Here is a 17,540-nt window from a genome sequence, read left to right as displayed (position 1 = left end):
TTTTAATACTTATTGTCCCCATTCTTGACAGAAGAGTCAACATGCAATCTCATGAATAAGATTCAAATGTTTGAGAAATTTTACATCTAGAAATACTTTCATGACAAGCCCTAGTCAGTTATGTAACCAGAGTCAAGTTATGTAACTATTTGTGATGTTATTTTGTGGGCATTAAATGAGATAATACATGGCAAGCCCTTTGTTCAATGCCGGCCCACAGGAAGCAATGAACAAATATTAGCTATTTTTATTACTATTATTCGCTTGTATCTGAGAATCCTCTTTCCGCCAAAAGGCTAGGCAGTAAAACATTTACTCACATTCTTGGCGATAATTACTGTATTATTCTTCACAGTACCTGAAAAGCCAGGTAAGAAAAATAGCACTATCACTGTGGAAATCTGGGAAAACACAGACGCTAAAAATTTGCAAGCACATTTCAATTACCCAAATAGGTTAGGAGGAGAAAAAGAAACATATTCTTCATTTCCTGCCTTCTCAATCCCAGGTTTAAATACTTTAGTTTTAGATGTTTTTAGTTTCTCAAATAACTGACTGTGAAAAGGAAATTGTTTGATTAAGTAAAATATACCCAAAAGCTTTAGAAGCTGAGAAGGAAGCTCTGTGGTCTTCTTCTGGAGACTTCCTTCTTTTTCCATCAACAGTGCAGCTAGAAAAGTAGAAATGGGTTTGGTTGAACACTTCCCCTTTACCAAAATAAATAAAGAGGAACTAATATGTGAGCTATTTTTAAAATATTATATTTATTTTTCCATTATTAAAGAAATATGTAATAACCAGTAATATTTATCAAGCAGAAACCACTTGCCAAGCAGTGCAGAGTGACTTGAATATATTAACCTGTTTAATCCTTTCAACTCTGAGAAATAAGAATGATTTTTATATCACGGTTTTAGAGAGGAGGAAACTGACGCTGAGGGATCTGCCTAAGGTTCCAGAGCTGGAAGGAAGTAGGGCTGGGGTTCCAATTCCAGGGCTCCAGCCGGCAGTACTCCAGACCTGAAGCCTCATTAGTGCTTTGTGTGACCACACTACTGCCCAGGTTGGAGAATAAGGAAAACAAGAATAAAATTGGACTCTGAGTTAATGTTGGGTTTCGAACAGCAGTTGGGAACTTGCTAATTATATCAGAGTTGTAAGAGTTTTCCAGCATGGGAACCGCTAGAGACAAGGAAGATACATTCCATCGGATTGTAATAGTCCTTCCAGCGATTGTGTGGACATTGTGTAACAAATTGTCACATTTATTCACAGTTATTTCTCATATGGTCCAATCTGGACGCACTGGGTCCAATCTGGATACACAGGGTGTCCGTGAAGGGCACGTGGCATGAAGAAATAACCGCCCCGCGGGGAGAGTGTGAGATGGTGGTCCACAGGGGGTTTTCACCCGGCATTTCTCACCTTTCTCTTCCCTCCATTCAAACAGAGAGTTGGCTCTGTGCATATTTCCTTGGGAGAGGATGAAGCAGAGTGAAAAATAAAAGTGGCCCAGCAACTGCTCTTCTTCCTGGCTCTTAGTTCCAAAACCTAACCACCGAGAGGGCAAGAATCCGTCAGCATAGGCTTGAAGGAAATCAATCCTCCCTTCAAACAATTGCTAATGATATTAACAATCGCTACCACTCACAGATCTGTATGCATTAGACACCTCTTGAAGCACATATGTATGTACTCATTAAATGCTCTCAAAACCCTATGAGGGAATTACTACTAATATCGTAAGAATGTTCCATGCCGGTGAGGGCTTTTGTCTGCTTTTGTTTACTGCTTTACCTCTATTATCCAGAACAGTACTTGGCAAAGATTAGGGACTCAATAAATATTTGTTGTAGAGGAAATCTGCATCTAAGGATGAAGGAATCGAGGCATAGACAGGTTAATAACGTGCCCAAAGTCCCACAGCTGGTAGTAGGCCAGGAGATTCTTCAGTATCCCCACCTGGGTTGGGGATAGAAAGAGAGGGAGGGAAAGCTGTGGTTCCTGAGCAGAGGGGATGCTAGGACCCTACTGTGTTGCCCAGGAGGTGGCAAGACCGCACTGAAGGGATAGTTGTGTTGGGAGGCGGGCAGCTGGAACTTTAGGCAGCATTGTAAGGGACTAAACTGCCACACTTGGGCAGAATGCAGGTAGGGAAGCAGCGGGGTGCTGCTGGTACGAAAGCCACACACACAAAGCCAGTGGGCGGCCTCCAGGACAGCCCGTGTTGATCAATGACCAAGGATCAAATGGCCACCCCTCCCCTGCCCGATGATTTGTTTTCCATCAGCCAAGCAGCATGGGTTGTAAAGCAGAAAATTGTTACAGAAAATGAGGAAAGTGCTGTTTGTTTTGCATATCTGATATTTTTTCCACCGAAGCATTATGTAGGGAAAGAGTATTAAATGTGTCATCAGAAGGCCTAGGCTTTAATCCTAGCTTATCCCATCCCAAATTCCTGGCCCGTTTATCTAATTTCCTTGTATCTTGTATCTCTGTTTCCTTATCTTTAAAATGGGGATTAAAAATAATTGAGGTGAGGACAAAAAGGCTTTTTTAAAGTGTAAGTTAAAACTCAGTGAAAGATAACAAATACAGTGTGTTAATTTTGTATAGCTTCCATTCCATTTGCACTTGATTTTGAGTCACATATATCTTTTTGGCAGGTAAGGGGCTGTACTTATGTCTTCTGAATTAGACTTTTTACAGACTAATATATTTAATTTCATTTCTTATATTTACAATAAATGGATGAAAAGACACTTTTCAAAGTTTAAAGCACTTAGAAGAGGAAATATTACGTGATTTATAGGTTGCTATTGTTGCCTATGAGTGTCATTTTCTGGAAGTTGAAAGCCAGACTGTCATTAAAATGTTTCATGGATAATCTGCAGGTTCAATAATGCCCAGACAGGTATTTCACTGGATCTTTTCACTCTGCTGTTCTAATATTGTAGCTGGAATTAATTCCTGCACTAAGGACTGAAAACATAAATTTCTAAAACATTTAGGCATTTGTTACTAATCTGTATCGGATTATCAGCAAGATGTAGGGGAATCTTCCGCTCCAGGTTTACTTTAAACCACACGATCCTGAAACTGAGCGAAGGGCTCTTGTGCCCACAGCACAGAAAGCCAAACTCTGACAGTGGGAATTTGCATCAGAGGAAGGATTTATTGCAGGGCACCAAGCAAGGAAGTGGGAGACAAGCCTCAGATCTACTCCAACTTGGTCTTCGCGTTAGGGTTTTTATTTTTTAAGGGGTAGAACAAAGAGGCTGGGATTAATTATTGTTTTGTGACATTTCTGTGGCATTTCTTAATCGTAGTTTTGGGAGTCAATAGGATGTGTCTGGCCAGGTGGCCTACGCTCGGGGGTCTGTTAGCTCACCTCGCCCTTGAAAAACAACCTGAGTTTGTACGTTAATGATGATATCTATAATAGCCATTTTAGTACATTCATGAGGTTATCGACAGCAGCAATCTTACTCATCTGACTCCGGTTGATGAGCGTTCTGTTAGGACAGCATTGAGGTCAGGGGGTCAAGAAGGGGAATACAATTTTGGACTGAGAAGTTAATTACAAACTCAGTCAAGGAACTTGGTTCTAGGCAGACTTAGTTTCAGCCCTTCTAAGAAAACATAGTAAGTGAAATATACTATCAGCAATGAGAATTTAGAGAGTCCTTGTAAAAATATGAATTGTGGGGAAATATACATTGGGGTCATTCATTCGTCAAATCTATATTAGTGCTTATGATGTGCCTGGCACTCCTGTGGACACTGAGGACACAACAGTAAACAGTGAAGTGCCCGCCCTTGTGGAGCTGACCTTCCACTGGGGGAGGGTGAAAACAAACAAATAAAATACATTATGTTGTCAGATGCTGTGGCGAATGAAAATCGAGCAGGTAAAGGATGAGTGTATTTGAGGAGAGGTCCAGGGAAGGGTGGTCAGCCAAGGACTCGCCAAGGAGATCTAGTGAGGCGAGGAAGCAAGCCATGTGTGTACCTGTAAAGAGGGTTTACTTGCACTCACGTTTTCCTTCTCCCCTAGGGCCTGTGGTTCTAAGACTTTAAAAATAAATGAACATGTAGCTACAGGCACACTTCAGCACCTATAACTTTGACTTTACCAACTGTTTGCAAATACCTTAGGTTATTTCCACACAGAGATCCTATAAAATGCCAAGAATAACTAGAATAACAACAAATCTTTGCAGACTTGCACTTTTTGGCAGGCATATTTCATCTAAGAAATGAAGGAAGAGACTTAGGTGGCAGTAAGTCACCTCTTCTCACATTGGCTTGTGACCATATCTCACTCATCATATAAACCCAAGATGCAGTCACGTACAAGAGCATAGAAGATACTAGAGACTCCACAGAGACACAGCCTAAGTAAGTGATCTGATTGAACTGTACAAAGATTAGAAATGAGATAGTCTTCACCCTGCATTTTACGTTTATTTTTATTACTGTCATATGCTGTACTTCTCTGAGTGACTGTCTTATAATCTGTTATTGGATTGAATTGTAAAATGGTTAATACTTAATTCCTTATTTGGAAGCTATCTGTCCATCAAAATGACTTGCAAAATTCTATCCCTTTTTTCAATTACCTGCTGAAATCTTTAAGGTGCATAACAAAGTATTTGAACATTAGCCTCCTTTGCCAGAGAGTTGAATTTGGATTGTTGTCACTTCTCTGGCAGAGACACTAGAATTTTTGAGACTGTTTTACTGTGCTCTTATAGCAATATACAGATTAGAATAAAGGCTTAGCTAAACTTAAATGGTTTTATTAAGATAGTTTGTATGTTCATTGACTGCATGAAAATTGCTTCTGGGATTAAACATTCCTGTGTTTTGTTTTTGTTAATCAGCTGAAATGTATCCATGTTATATAAAGTAAAAAGAGCCACAAACCTAGGAGAAAGAAAGGAAATACCCAAGGTAGAATTTTTTGAAAACACTATTATTTTCTATGTAAAATATTTAATTTCTAAACTAGTTTAGCATATATCAAAAGCTATATTTTCTTTTGTACTTAATGGCTACATTCATATGAGTTCATATGTGGAAGTTTCTATCCAGGGTATTTGCTAGTCATCCATCCATATGTTCCTTAAGAAACTGTATATCTTCTTTACCCCGACCAGGGATCGAACCCATGCCCCCTACAGTGGAAGTGCTGAGCCCTAACCACTGGACCACCAGGGAATTCCCTATATCTTATTTTTCAAAAAGAAGTCTAAGTCAGCTTTTTATTTATCTGCTGAATCAGGAACTTCACATGGTTTGCTTTGGAGTGGGAGGAAAACAGTGGTTAGTTTCTAGATGTAAAGGAGATCCTTAAGCACGATCAAACTTTTTCCTTCTTGTTTCTATATCATTTCAGGAAATAGACACAGCTTCCCCTACATGGGATTCCTAACACAGAATGACAGTGGCAGGGCTCAGAAATGAAGCTAACAGGAAGTAAGAGACCAGCATGACACTGGAATTTGCATAGGCCAATTAAATCATATTAAGGTCTATAATCCACCTGGGTATTACTTCTATGTATTATGGGAAGTCAAAGTCTCATTATGTATATTTTTCCTCTTTTGTCTCCAAACCATTTTAGTCTAGTCCCTTTATGCCCCCACTATAATATCTTGTCTGTCGTATATCTGAGGTTCTGTTTCGAGACTTTATGCACCTCCCTGTATCTAGTCCTGAACAAACATCACATTACCGTAATTATGTGGCTTTATATATGTCTTGCTATCTGGTGGGTCAAGTCTTCTCCTTCTGTTCTCTTAATTTTTCTTGGCTATTTTAGTCCTTAGCGTTTCCATTTGAAATTTAGGATCAGATTTGTCCGTAGAGTCTCTTGGATTTTGAATATAGACAATCATTTCTATTGCAAATAAGGACAATTTTGTCTCTTCCTTTCCACTCCTTGCGTGTGTTACTTGTTGTTGTCTAATCTTATTGAATTAGCTAGGCCATCCAGGACCATGTTAAATAGTAGGGGTGAGAGGGGGTTTCTGGTTATTCCTCACATTAAAGAAAATGCTTCCATTTGGTTCCCCATTATGTATGACGTTTGCTCTGCTTTTTGTAGAGACTCTATTAGATGAAGGAAGTTTTCTTTTATTCCCAGTTTACTAAGAGCTTTGGGTTTTTTGTTTGTTTTGGATTTTTGGTTTTTGAGAGTTTTGGTCACAAATGAGTGATTAATTTTTTGCTTATTAATTAAGCATTTATTTAACATCTGTTGAGAAGACAATATGGCTTAGAGTTTTTCCCTTTTAATCTATTGATGTAGTATAATATACAGATGAATGTTTTGGTGTTGAAACATCTTGCATTCCTGGGATAAGCCTCATCTTGTCATTACACGTATGATCAAGCCACTCAAGATCTTTGTACATCCCCTTCTCGACCAGGCCCTGCTTCACTCACATGACTATCCAGTTCTCTTAATTATACGGCTTAATCAGAAACTCTCTACATGCTTGCCCCATGCCCCTGCTGCTGGTTTCCCTGGTAACTGATGAGCCCACCTGTTGTCAATTCCCCCTATAAATGGTAGCCTCCTTCTCCCCTGAGTAGCAAAGATCATTGCTATGTCCTGTTGCCGTCTGCATTGCACGGTGGGATGTTTCTCCAGGACCTTTCGCTTGAGACTTGTAAGATTCTCTATTCAGTAACTATTGATGTCTCTGTCACTGACCCCGGGCTCTTTCTTCAGTCTTGTAGAGGCTGGGTAACTACAAGGCTTGCAGGCCTACAGGCTGCAGCCCAACATTATATTTAATATCTTTTTATACACTACTAAATGTGAATAGCTAAGAAGTTATTTAGGATGTTTATATCTATGTTTATAAGTGAGCTTAGTCTATAATCTTCCTCCTTTAACATCTTTGCACTTTTTCCATTTTTCTATTCTTTGAAACTACTTGTAAAAGATAAGGATTATCTTTCCCTTGAGGATTAAGTAAAAATTCACCTGTAAAATCATCTGGGCCTGGTATCATTCATGGGTGTGACTAATTACCAATTCCGTTTCTTTACTCCTTGTTAAATGCAGGCTTTCAGTTTCTTTTTGATTTGATTGTGTTAGTTTATGTGTTTTTCAGTGTTTCCATTTAAGTGTTCAGAGTCACTGATAGTTATTTGTAGTGTTAGCTTATGATTTTTAATCTATTTTATCTGCTATTATGACCCCTTTTTATTTGTAATTTTAATTGTCTGTGACTTTTCATATATTTTCCTCCTTATCAGTTTTGCTAGAGTTTTGCAGTTTGACCTTTTACACATTTTATATAAAAGCCTGCCAGGCTCTAGTTTCAAGCAGTACGACCCTCCAACCTCCCATCTTGTGTGGAGGATTTTTATTCCCCTTTATCCTGAAGAAGCTAAGCTCCTGGCTGCCCACTGCCTCTCTCAGAATTCCACGCCCTGCTCCCTGTATTTTGTTTCTGTTCATTTCGTCCAGGCAAAGTTTATCTTGCTCTTAATTCTAACTTTATATCTTCTTTTTATGTAATTTTCACTTTTGATGCCCCTACAGCAGAATAGGTTTATCAAAGCACACGATCTTGAGGATTTGAGTCCAGTGAAATCACACAGTACGGAGCTCTGTATTGGTACTTTACACACAATATTTTCATTACCATCTTACAGGTGAGGAAAGTAAAGCCAGGAACAAGTGACCTGCCCAAGGCCACTCAGATAATAAGTGGCAGGGGTGACTCCAGAACCGGTCATTCCTTTCCATCACCTGCCCTACCCTGAGCTAAAGCCTCACTGCATCCCTTGTGGGGTAGGGATATGTTTTAATTTCATCCTTGTAGTTCATGATCCTTATGAAATAAAGGCTGTAGCAAAGTGAGATTTACTGTTAACAGATATGCTGCTAAATGCTATGAGGGACAAAATATGTTCTTGTACTCGTCTTTAGACTTTGTTGTAAATTTCCTTGTGTTTTCATTGGCCACTGAAGCATTTACTTGGAATTCCTCCTGATAGTTTTCATGCGAAAGCTTATAAAATATAGGATCTTTAGAGTCAGCAAATGTTTCCAACAGTGTTTACCTTTAGTACTTATTTTTTTGTGTTATACAATGTGCCCTTATATCCTAAAAAGACAAAAGTCTTCAAGTTTGGAGTTTTCTACTTTTAAAAATCAAGAAGCCAGACTTTTTGCTCAGTAGAAAATATAATTATGCAAGTAACTACAGAAATGTGGTGTGCAAGTACAGCTTCATTACTGAGTTATGACAGTTGAAGGATGTTCTTGAAGGAAAGATAAGCATTTGCCAGATGTCCAGTGGCCTGTGGTAAATCTTAGATTTACAGATCTATTTGCAGAGAAATATAGACAGCTACCAGCCTGTGCTAGGAATTTTTAGATGTCTTCTTTACTTGAATGAAATACAATATAAAATAGCATGCCTTTGCAAATTAACAACAAGCAACAACCCCTTCATTTTCATGCAGAATTATGTGGTATTTGACCAAATGAGAAAAGTTATGTTTAATTTTTAATGTTGATCCTATGGACATATATGAATCTATATACACACATAATATTTATAAGAAATACATAATTTCTTTGGAAGCACTAACAACTTAAAAAAATCAATTAAAAAATTGCATAAAATGCTTTTCAAATAAAAACTCCAACTCAGAAGGACACTTCCACTCTGAAGGCTATTTTTGTTCTTTCAAGCTTTAAAATAGATAGACCAAGGAACAGTAACAATTCCGTTCTTTATTTCCTACATAAGAGTGTTCCCTTTATTCTGTAAAATGTTTTTTTCTGAAGGAAACTTATTACTTTACATTTTTTATGGACTATTTGTGTGTTCTCATATCTTTCCCACTATTTCTAAGCTCAGCATTTCCAAGAAACTTGGAAAACTGTCTCATTGTTCTGACGGGCACTTCATTTAGTGCCCCAGATGTGAATTTCCTATATACATATTTCTCCTCCAAAGGAATTTGGGGCCGTAAATCTTGGAATTTTCGTTAGTTGACTCTAGTGAATTCTTGACAGAGAACATCCCCTCACGTACTGATGTGTGGCATGTGCCACAGTCCACTTGGGCGGTGACAAGACTAGCTAATGGAAGTGGACAGGACGTGGAATGTTAGGGTGACTGTCTCTAACGAGGAGCACCCGCTCCACAATATCTACACACGGAAAACCCGGGCCCAGAGAAACGGATTCGCTAGGAATCACCGTCGCCATCATTTCCTGGATACTGAGGGGGTCTAGATAGGCAATCGGTTATTTCTGGCCGTCCTTTCCACAGACACTTGAGATACACATGTACTTGAGATACGAGCTTAGCAATCTAGATTTTTATGATTCGTGTTTGATCTTTTATGTGATGTGACTTCAGATGGGATTTTGTTTTGCGACTTGAGCTCAACTTTTTTTTTTTTAAAGAAATTTATTTATTTTATTTACTTATTGCTGCGTGCGGGCTTTAGTTGCAGCGAGTGGGGGCTACTCTTTGTTGCGGTGCGTGGCCTTCTAATCGCGGTGGCTTCTCTTGTTGCAGAGCACGGGCTCTACGTGCACGGGCTTCAGTGGTTGCAGCACGCAGGCTCAGTAGTTGTGGCTCACAGACTCTAGAGCGCAGGCTCAGTAGTTGTGGCGCACGGGCTTAGTTGCTTTGCGGCACGTGGGATCTTCCCAGACCAGGGCTCGAACCCGTGTCCCCTGCACTGGCGGGCGGATTCTTATCCACTGCGCCACCAGGGAAGCCCTGAGCTCAACTTTTAATCTAATATTCCGTTAATATCTCAGAAAGACTTCCTTAGTAGAGAATAAAGTATTTAATCTCACCTCTTTAAATAAATGTTATTTATGATTTTTATTGAATTACTATAATTATTAATTTTTAGTGTGATGTAATTGTGGTGTTTATTCTTGACTATAGAATGAATTCAAAGTTATTAACAGCTAATAATTAAGTGTTTAGCATTGTGCTAAATGCTTCACATGTGTTACCTCATTAAAACCCCAAATCCATATTAATCTCTATTTATCAAAAGTGGACTTTGAAATTCAGAGAGATTTTGTTGACTAGCCCAAAGATACACAGAACCTAAATGGAAGAACTGAACTTCAAATGAAAATGTTTCTTTCTCAGTTGCCTAATCGTTATAAGATTACAATACATTCTATTAGTGCTTAAAATCATTAACTGTGAAGCTTATAAACAATGGAAATGAAAGAGTACAAATCTCAAACTCACAAAATTATAATGACCTCCATCTAACCAATATAGCCAGTTTTAGCAAACTTTCTAAAATGTAAGAAATGTTTGCTTTCTTTCTTCCTCGCTCCTCTATAGAGAGAATAAAGAAGTATGCCCACCATTGTCCCATCCCAGCAGAGGTCCCCAAGATGGGGTATGTTTGTATGTGTAAGCAACCCAATAAAACCCAGCAGCATGGACGCAGTAAAAGAAGAAATATTTCCTCAAGCCTTTTTGATTCCCTGAGGGAAAAGCAACAGGGGAGGGAAGAGAGGAGATGACAGGTTGACATGGCTGGTTTTACATGCCTTGTGCGTGTACCCTGCTCTTGCAATCCTTACCCAGCTGTCCTCACAAACTCAGCTGTGTCACCAAAGCAAACAACAAACCAAATGTCGACACCATTCATTATGTGTCTAAAGGCAGGACAAAAAAATTCTTAAAATGCAAAGTTTTTGACTCCATTCTCTGAAGTTTGGTATATAGATACCCTATTACTCCGATGTCTTTTTACAAATAAAACCTGAATTTGATTATTTCACTGGAATATTCCATGTAGTTCTTAAAGAGAGTCAAGATTTTATTTCTATCAAGTTTTCTCCATATGTTATTGGAGTAGTGATTTATAATTCTGGTTTTGAAATATCTTCTAATATCTCTGATTATCTCAGAAGATGCCATAAAGTTTTCGAAAAGTCCTCCAAGAAAAATGTTGAAACATCTCTAGAGGGCTGTTAAAATAATTCCTCTATTTTTCTCCTTCCAGAATCACACCATGCCAAACTACAAACTCACTTATTTTAATATGAGGGGGAGAGCAGAAATTATTCGTTACATATTTGCATATTTGGACATAAAGTATGAAGACCACAGAATAGAACAATCTGATTGGCCTGAAATCAAGTCAAGTAAGTAGCACAAATGTAGTTCATGGAAATGTATGTAGAGAAAATGTTTCCAGAACCTTTTGTCTTTCCTCAGGGAAAGGAAAATAGAAAGGTTTTTAAATCTCATGTAGCTTTACACTGAGAAGCAGCAGTTCAGGCAAGTTAAATAAATGCTATGTGACCCAGAAAATTTCCTATTGAGGTGAAAACACAAACCTGACAGAGGGAGCATGTAAAAATAACATAACATGAAGCTTTATCAGAAGAGCTGAAATGGAGGAAATACTGAAGTCAAACTTTTGACCATTGGAATAGACTGGGCTTGCTCAGATATCAATAATATTTGGATGATAGATCAGATAAGCTGCTGTAACAGAAAACAAAACTCAAATGGCTTAAATAACAAGGAAATGAACTGTACCACATAACTGAAACTCCAGAAGTAGGCCAGGTTTCAAAGGATGGCTTTATCCATTTTTCCTCCTCAGTGTGTTGGCTAAATCATGAAGCTGGTAGCAATACGTTTGCTGCAATTCCAGCCTCGCAGCGTTGAGAAGCAATTTTGAGAAGCTAGAGGAGAAAGCACTGCTTCCTTAAGTGTTCCTAGAAGAATGAGGAAAAACTTTCCAGGTGACCTCAGCAAACCTCTCGTGTTTCATTGGCTCAGATTGGGTCACGTGTCCATTTCTGAACCAATCATTGGCAAAGGGAGTGGGAGGAACCTTAGAATCATCTAATCCACCTCTGAAGTAGGGGATGGAAGCAGTTTTCATGAGGCTTTGTGACCATATGAGAGAGGGGTGGATACGTGAACAAAACTGGGGTCTGTCTGATCAGAGGAAAGAACAAATTTACAAACTGGGCAGGTAACACAATGAAAACATGCTACTTAGCACTCAGGACAGTGACGAAGAATTAGAAATATTATTAAACAAACAAAAGTGTGTGGTTTTCAGTTAAGTTGTAAGTCATCCTCTAGATGCTTGCCATGTTCCCTGGAAATACTAACTAAATCTTAAGTGTCTAAAATTTATATTTTTATGCTAGATTATTAAAATTTCAGATAAAGATGAAGCTGAAGAAAACAACTATATAGCATTTGTAGGCTATCAGAACTGGCTAGTCTGCAGACCCTAGTTCATTTAATTTCTCTAGCACGTCAACACGGGATGTATTATTGTTTCTATTTTATAGTTGGATTAACTGAAGCACACAGAGTTTAGGTATTTTTTCCAGGTTCACAGCCCTAGCAAGGTACAGCTGATTTTCAAACACAGGTCCATCTAATACTATAGCCCAAGTTATTTGCACTAGATAATGCCAACAAAAATAATACCATGATAATTGACGTATTCACAATAAATATTGCCGCTTGACTTTTGGAAGCATGAGTTTCTCTGAAGTCATTGCCCCTGTAATTACTCTTTTTCTTATCAGAGAACTCTTCTCCGATGGGATGGAATATCTTATTTCCTGTTCTTCTGAAACTTTACCTTTAAGATCCAAGCATTTCTTCTGATATCAGAATTTGTACCTGAGCTTCTGTGGACATAAAATAGGTGAATATTAAATTTATCCATTAAATAAGTGAAAATGAATAGCAAGTTGTGGAGGTATTACATATAACAAATTCTGCCTTTTAGTTTTTAGATATAAGTTCTTTGTATTCTTTATACCCTATTCTACCTTAACTTTTCATTATGTTATTAAAAATGGAATTACTGCATTTTCTTAACGTTTTCACATATTCTTAGAATTGAAAGGGATCTTAAAGTTCGTGATGGTTAAGCTACAGTATAAAATGCTTTAACATACACCCAACACAAAAATGGCTTAAAGAGGATAAAAATTTATTTCTTTTGCATAAAAGCCCAAGTTAGTATAGCAGTTCTGCCCCATGAAGTTGTCAACGATGAGGCTCTTTCATTTCTGTTCATCTGCACCCATAGTGGGTTCTTATTGACACAGTATGAATAGTTCACCCTCCTTCCATATTCCAACTCACAGAAAGTGCAGAAGAGGGAAGAGAACACACCTCTTCCTTTTAACAGCCTGACCAGAAAGTTGCACACATCACATCAGTTATATCTGTTTGGCAAGAAATTAGTCACGTGATCATTCATTGCTGCAAAAGAAGCTGGGAAACATTGACTTTATTGTGGACAACCATTTGCCCAGCTAAAAATCCAGGGTTTTATTACTTTGAGGAAAAAAAAGCAAAGAATAGGTATTGAAAAGCAGTTTCTATTACAAATTGTGTCTGGTATCATCTCCTGTCCAATTTAGGGATGCTCTCTGGTGTTTGAAACTCGCTATGACCATCCCCTCTGCTATAATCTAGAATATCATTGGATATTTCTATTAAAATTTTCTTCCTGGTCAAACCTGGTAGACTGTACACATGTGTTTAATCTCTCCTTTAATAACATTAACGTACTTAAAAAAAAGTCACCACCCCCCCAAGGACAAAGAAATCAACCTTGAACATGATAGCACAAAATTCTGGAAGCTAGAAAGCCGGTCAAAGAATGGTAAGGTGACTTACCATTAAGGCCAGTGATGCTCAAATATAAGCCTGGAGGAGAAAAAGGCCAGCCAAATCACTCCAGAGATCCTCCAAAGGGTCAGGAATTGGTTGCAAAAGGTAACTTCAAGAGCTGAGCTGATACAGGGTTGCCTGGAAGAATATGAAGAAGCAGTATGACCACAAGTTCCCTCTCTCTCCCTGGAAGAAGCATGGAGATTACTTTCAAGAGGATGGACCAGAGGATTCTAGGACACCAGGCATGTCTCGGACACAATGCTATAGTAAACATGGCATTCAGTGGAAGTCTAGAAACTAGATGGTGGTACCAACAGCCCTTTCCCCTGCTCTACAATCAATGGCAACCAGGCTAATATCCCTCACACAGGAAATGGGAGGAATTCTCTCTGGGGAAGCTGACCAGTCTAAGAAAAATGTCTAACAGATACTGAACAGATGGGGATCCCTCAATGAATTTGCCTAGCCCAATCTGTGGGCAAGCCCCTCCTACGCACACTGAGATTCCAGTTAGCTTTTACTTCTTTGCCCTTTTAAATAGCAATGGCAAGTCAAAAGTTAACCCATATTTGAGAAAAGTCTCTAATATAAAACAGACCTAAAACCAAACACCTCTGGAGATGTCAAGATGGTATAGCAAGAAAACAACTTCAAAAATATAAAATCCTCAGAGAAAAGAGAAGATATTCTATACAATCTAAAAGGAATCTACGGAGACAAAAAGTTCTTGGAAATTAATGTCTGATACAAAGAAATCAATAAAATGATGAAAACTAAGTAAATCCCCCAAAAAGCACAATAGGAAAAAAATGAAAAATTAGAGAATAAAGATAAGGAAAATTGAGAATGAACCAGTTTAGGAGGTCTAACATCTCTATGAAATTCTGGAAAGGGAGAACAGAAAGAAGAGGGGAGGAAAACTTAAAAGAATCTTCTTTATACAAAATTGAAATTATCTCCATGTGGTTTTCATACATTGGTCTTGGACTTACCATTTTAATCCATGGAGAACAAATTATTTTTTCTCTCACATCCAATTACTAGAAGACATTTAGTATCTAGACATCATAGAGAAAAAGCCATTGCTGTATAGTCAGTTTAATGAAAATGCTCTGAAGATAAAGAAGGTCTTTGGCTGAATTCAGAATCGAGTCCCTAGGTAACTCATTACCTGTATCTCTATTTAGATATCAACTTTTGGAGCTTCCTTGATTGTTTCTCCTATCATCATTGTGAAATTCGGTCCACCCTTCCCATCCCTGACTCTACTTCTTGATTTAGGTACTGTTTCCTATGGACTGTCTGAGATCTGCAGTCACATCTAGGTTCAAAGGACAACTCTCTTCTCTTCCTGGAGTGTTCCATTTATTTCCCCTGGTTTGGGTTTGCGCACCACCCGAGTAGAACAAGCTTCTGTTAGACTCTGTCTGCTATTTTACGTGTAGTGCTTGTGCCTGCAAGCATAAGAACAGCACAGAGCAGAATGGGACCATCACTCCTGGCACAAGTGTAGACATTTTTCTAAGACGTTTTACCAAGATCACAGTAGCTGTGTTGGCAGCCATATCATACGGAGGCCTTGCATTCAGCACCACTAAATCTCTTAAAGCTTTTTGACAGGTGCTCCTGTTAAGTTACAACTCCAACACCATGAAATTCTTTTTTTCTGGAACCAAATAAAGGACTTAGCCTTTGTCTTCTTAAATTTCTTCTTGTTAGATGCAGCCCACATTCCAAATGTTGGCAATTATTCCAAGCTTGGCTCAAATGCTTCCAGTAGCTGAAAGCTTACCACCGCATAAGAAAACACATTCCATTGTAAATAGCTCCAAAGGTAACAGAATTATTCTTCATCTTGAGTTAAAATATGCCCTTTAGGACTTCCCTGGTGGCGCAGTGGTTTAGAATCCGCTCGCCATCGCAGGGGACATGGGTTCGAGCCCTGATCCGGCAAGATCCCACATGCCGCGGAGCAACTAAACCCGTGCGCCACAACTACTGAGCCTGCACTCTAGACCCACGACCCACAACTACGGAGTCTGTGCTCTGCAACAAGAGAAGCCACTGCAATGAGAAGCCCGTGCACCGCAACGAAGAGTAGCCCCAGTTCGCCGCAACCGGGGAAAAGCCCGCGTGCAGCAACGAAGACCCAACGCAGTCCCCTACCAAAAAATTTAATTAATTAATTAAAATATGCCCTTTAAAAATTTATTCTTGGTCCTCATTCTGCATTTTAGAGATAGTCCGAATAAGTAAGATTTTTTTTCCCATTTGATATCTATGCCATATTGGAGATGGTTTTTATGTTCCACTTCGTTTGTTCTGTCTTCTTCAGTGAAGAGTGGTAGAAGTTCTTCAGCCAATCCTCATATAATGTGATTTTCAGACCCTCTCTAACTTGGATACTATCCTCTGGGCTTGCTCTGATTTTTAATATCTTTCAAAAACATGGCTCTTAGAACTAGAAAACAGCTGAGCAAAAGTTCCAACTGGATTTCACCTCTCACTTGGCTCTCACCTCTACCAGGTGTGTGATCTGGACTATTTCTATAACCTCTCTTCATCTCATTTTCTCATTTATAAAATGAGATGGTAGTTAATACCTACTTCATAGGGTTGTCATAAGTACCAGAAGACTGAACGGGCACGTTAAATATTTAGTACAATGCCTAGCACAAAAGGAAGCTCCCCTCAAAATGTTAGGCAGGTTAATTCCCTCTTGAGTACATACTTTGCTTCAAATAAGGCATCACAATTTGTATCAGTTTTATTTGGGACTTTGTTTTGCTCGCTGCAGTATCTCAGACACGTGGAATAGTACTTGGCACACTTATTAGCTAAGTGTTCAAAGATGTTTTTATTCCTGATGTGAACTGTAGTTCGTCTTGTACTTATTCAGTGCATACGAAAGACACTTGACGGTTGATTCTAGTAGTTGTGTTACAGTCATGGGATTATGAGTGGCACTTTATTCTTTTCCCTCTTTCCAAAATAAGTATATGTCCCAACCTAAGGCACTGGTTGGGAAAATTGTGATTAATTCATATGGCAAAATGTATGCTTTAAAAAAAGATGTATTATTGATTTAGAAATATTTTAAAAGGTATTATCAAATTAAAAAAGTGGTTTACAGACATATATACATTATGATTTTGTTTTGATATATATGGGAAAGCAATTAAAATATTAAAATGTTTATCACTGTGTGGTAGAATTATTTTTATTTATCTTCAACTTAGAATTTTTCTATAATGAAGAATAATAAATTATTCTCTGACAAAAATATAATAGGTTTAGATAAGAAAACAAAGTAGGATTTACAGATAAATATTAATACACCTGCTATGAGTCTGTCCTATATTTGTACAAATATGCTTGTTGCTTACTACATACTTCAAATGGTCAATAAGAATTTGGCTAAGTTCCTTACCATAACTCAATATCAAACTCTTCATATTCCTCAGACTATGGTTTGAAAGAATAATTAATGTAATCTCTGAGGACTGAAAATTTAATAAGGCTTTAAAAGTTTTAAAAAAAAATTATATAGTAAGTATGTGAGATAATATATAATACATATCGATAGTATCACTGTAAACCTGGGTTTTAGACCCAGTTCTGTCACTAACTCTATAGCAGCTCTTCTAACAACTCTTCTTTTCCCCTTTTCTAAAAAACTTGAAGTATAGTCACTGTTCAATATTATATAAGTTGCAGATGTACAATATAGTGATTCACAATTTTTAAAGGTTATACTCCATTCATAGTTATTATAAAATATTGGCTGTATTCCCAATGTTGTACAGTATATCCTTGTAGCTAATTTTATACCTAATAGTTTGTACC

General features: G+C 38.1%; 1 protein-coding gene and 1 long non-coding RNA gene across 16 annotated transcripts in view; one reads left to right on the top strand and one right to left on the bottom strand.

Moving 5' to 3' along the window:
- The window catches only part of HPGDS (hematopoietic prostaglandin D synthase), a 167,286-nt gene that overhangs the window by 120,359 nt on the left and 29,387 nt on the right, over positions 1-17,540 (top strand). For 10 of the 15 annotated variants that reach the window (XM_082391791.1, XM_082391797.1, XM_082391798.1 and 7 more), the window contains one exon: positions 11,032-11,173. In XM_082391791.1, coding sequence (XP_082247917.1) covers positions 11,041-11,173 — 133 coding nt within the window. In that variant the 5' untranslated portion in view covers positions 11,032-11,040. Of the gene's footprint in view, positions 1-3,827; positions 5,482-11,031; positions 11,174-17,540 lie in introns of those variants that run through there. The other 5 variants (XM_082391789.1, XM_082391800.1, XM_082391790.1 and 2 more) reach the window with 5 other exon arrangements.
- LOC309628636 lies at positions 912-15,707 on the bottom strand. The gene is made up of 2 exons (XR_014244606.1): positions 11,574-15,707; positions 912-1,551 (listed from the first exon to the last, which is right to left on the bottom strand). It is a non-coding gene; the product is annotated as an uncharacterized lncRNA (long non-coding RNA).

Source organism: Balaenoptera borealis, assembly GCF_965194805.1.
Source record: "Balaenoptera borealis genome assembly, chromosome: 4".
NCBI lineage: Eukaryota > Metazoa > Chordata > Mammalia > Artiodactyla > Balaenopteridae > Balaenoptera > Balaenoptera borealis.
Note: the sequence above shows the minus strand (reverse complement) of the source record. Positions and strands in the feature narration are given on the sequence as shown.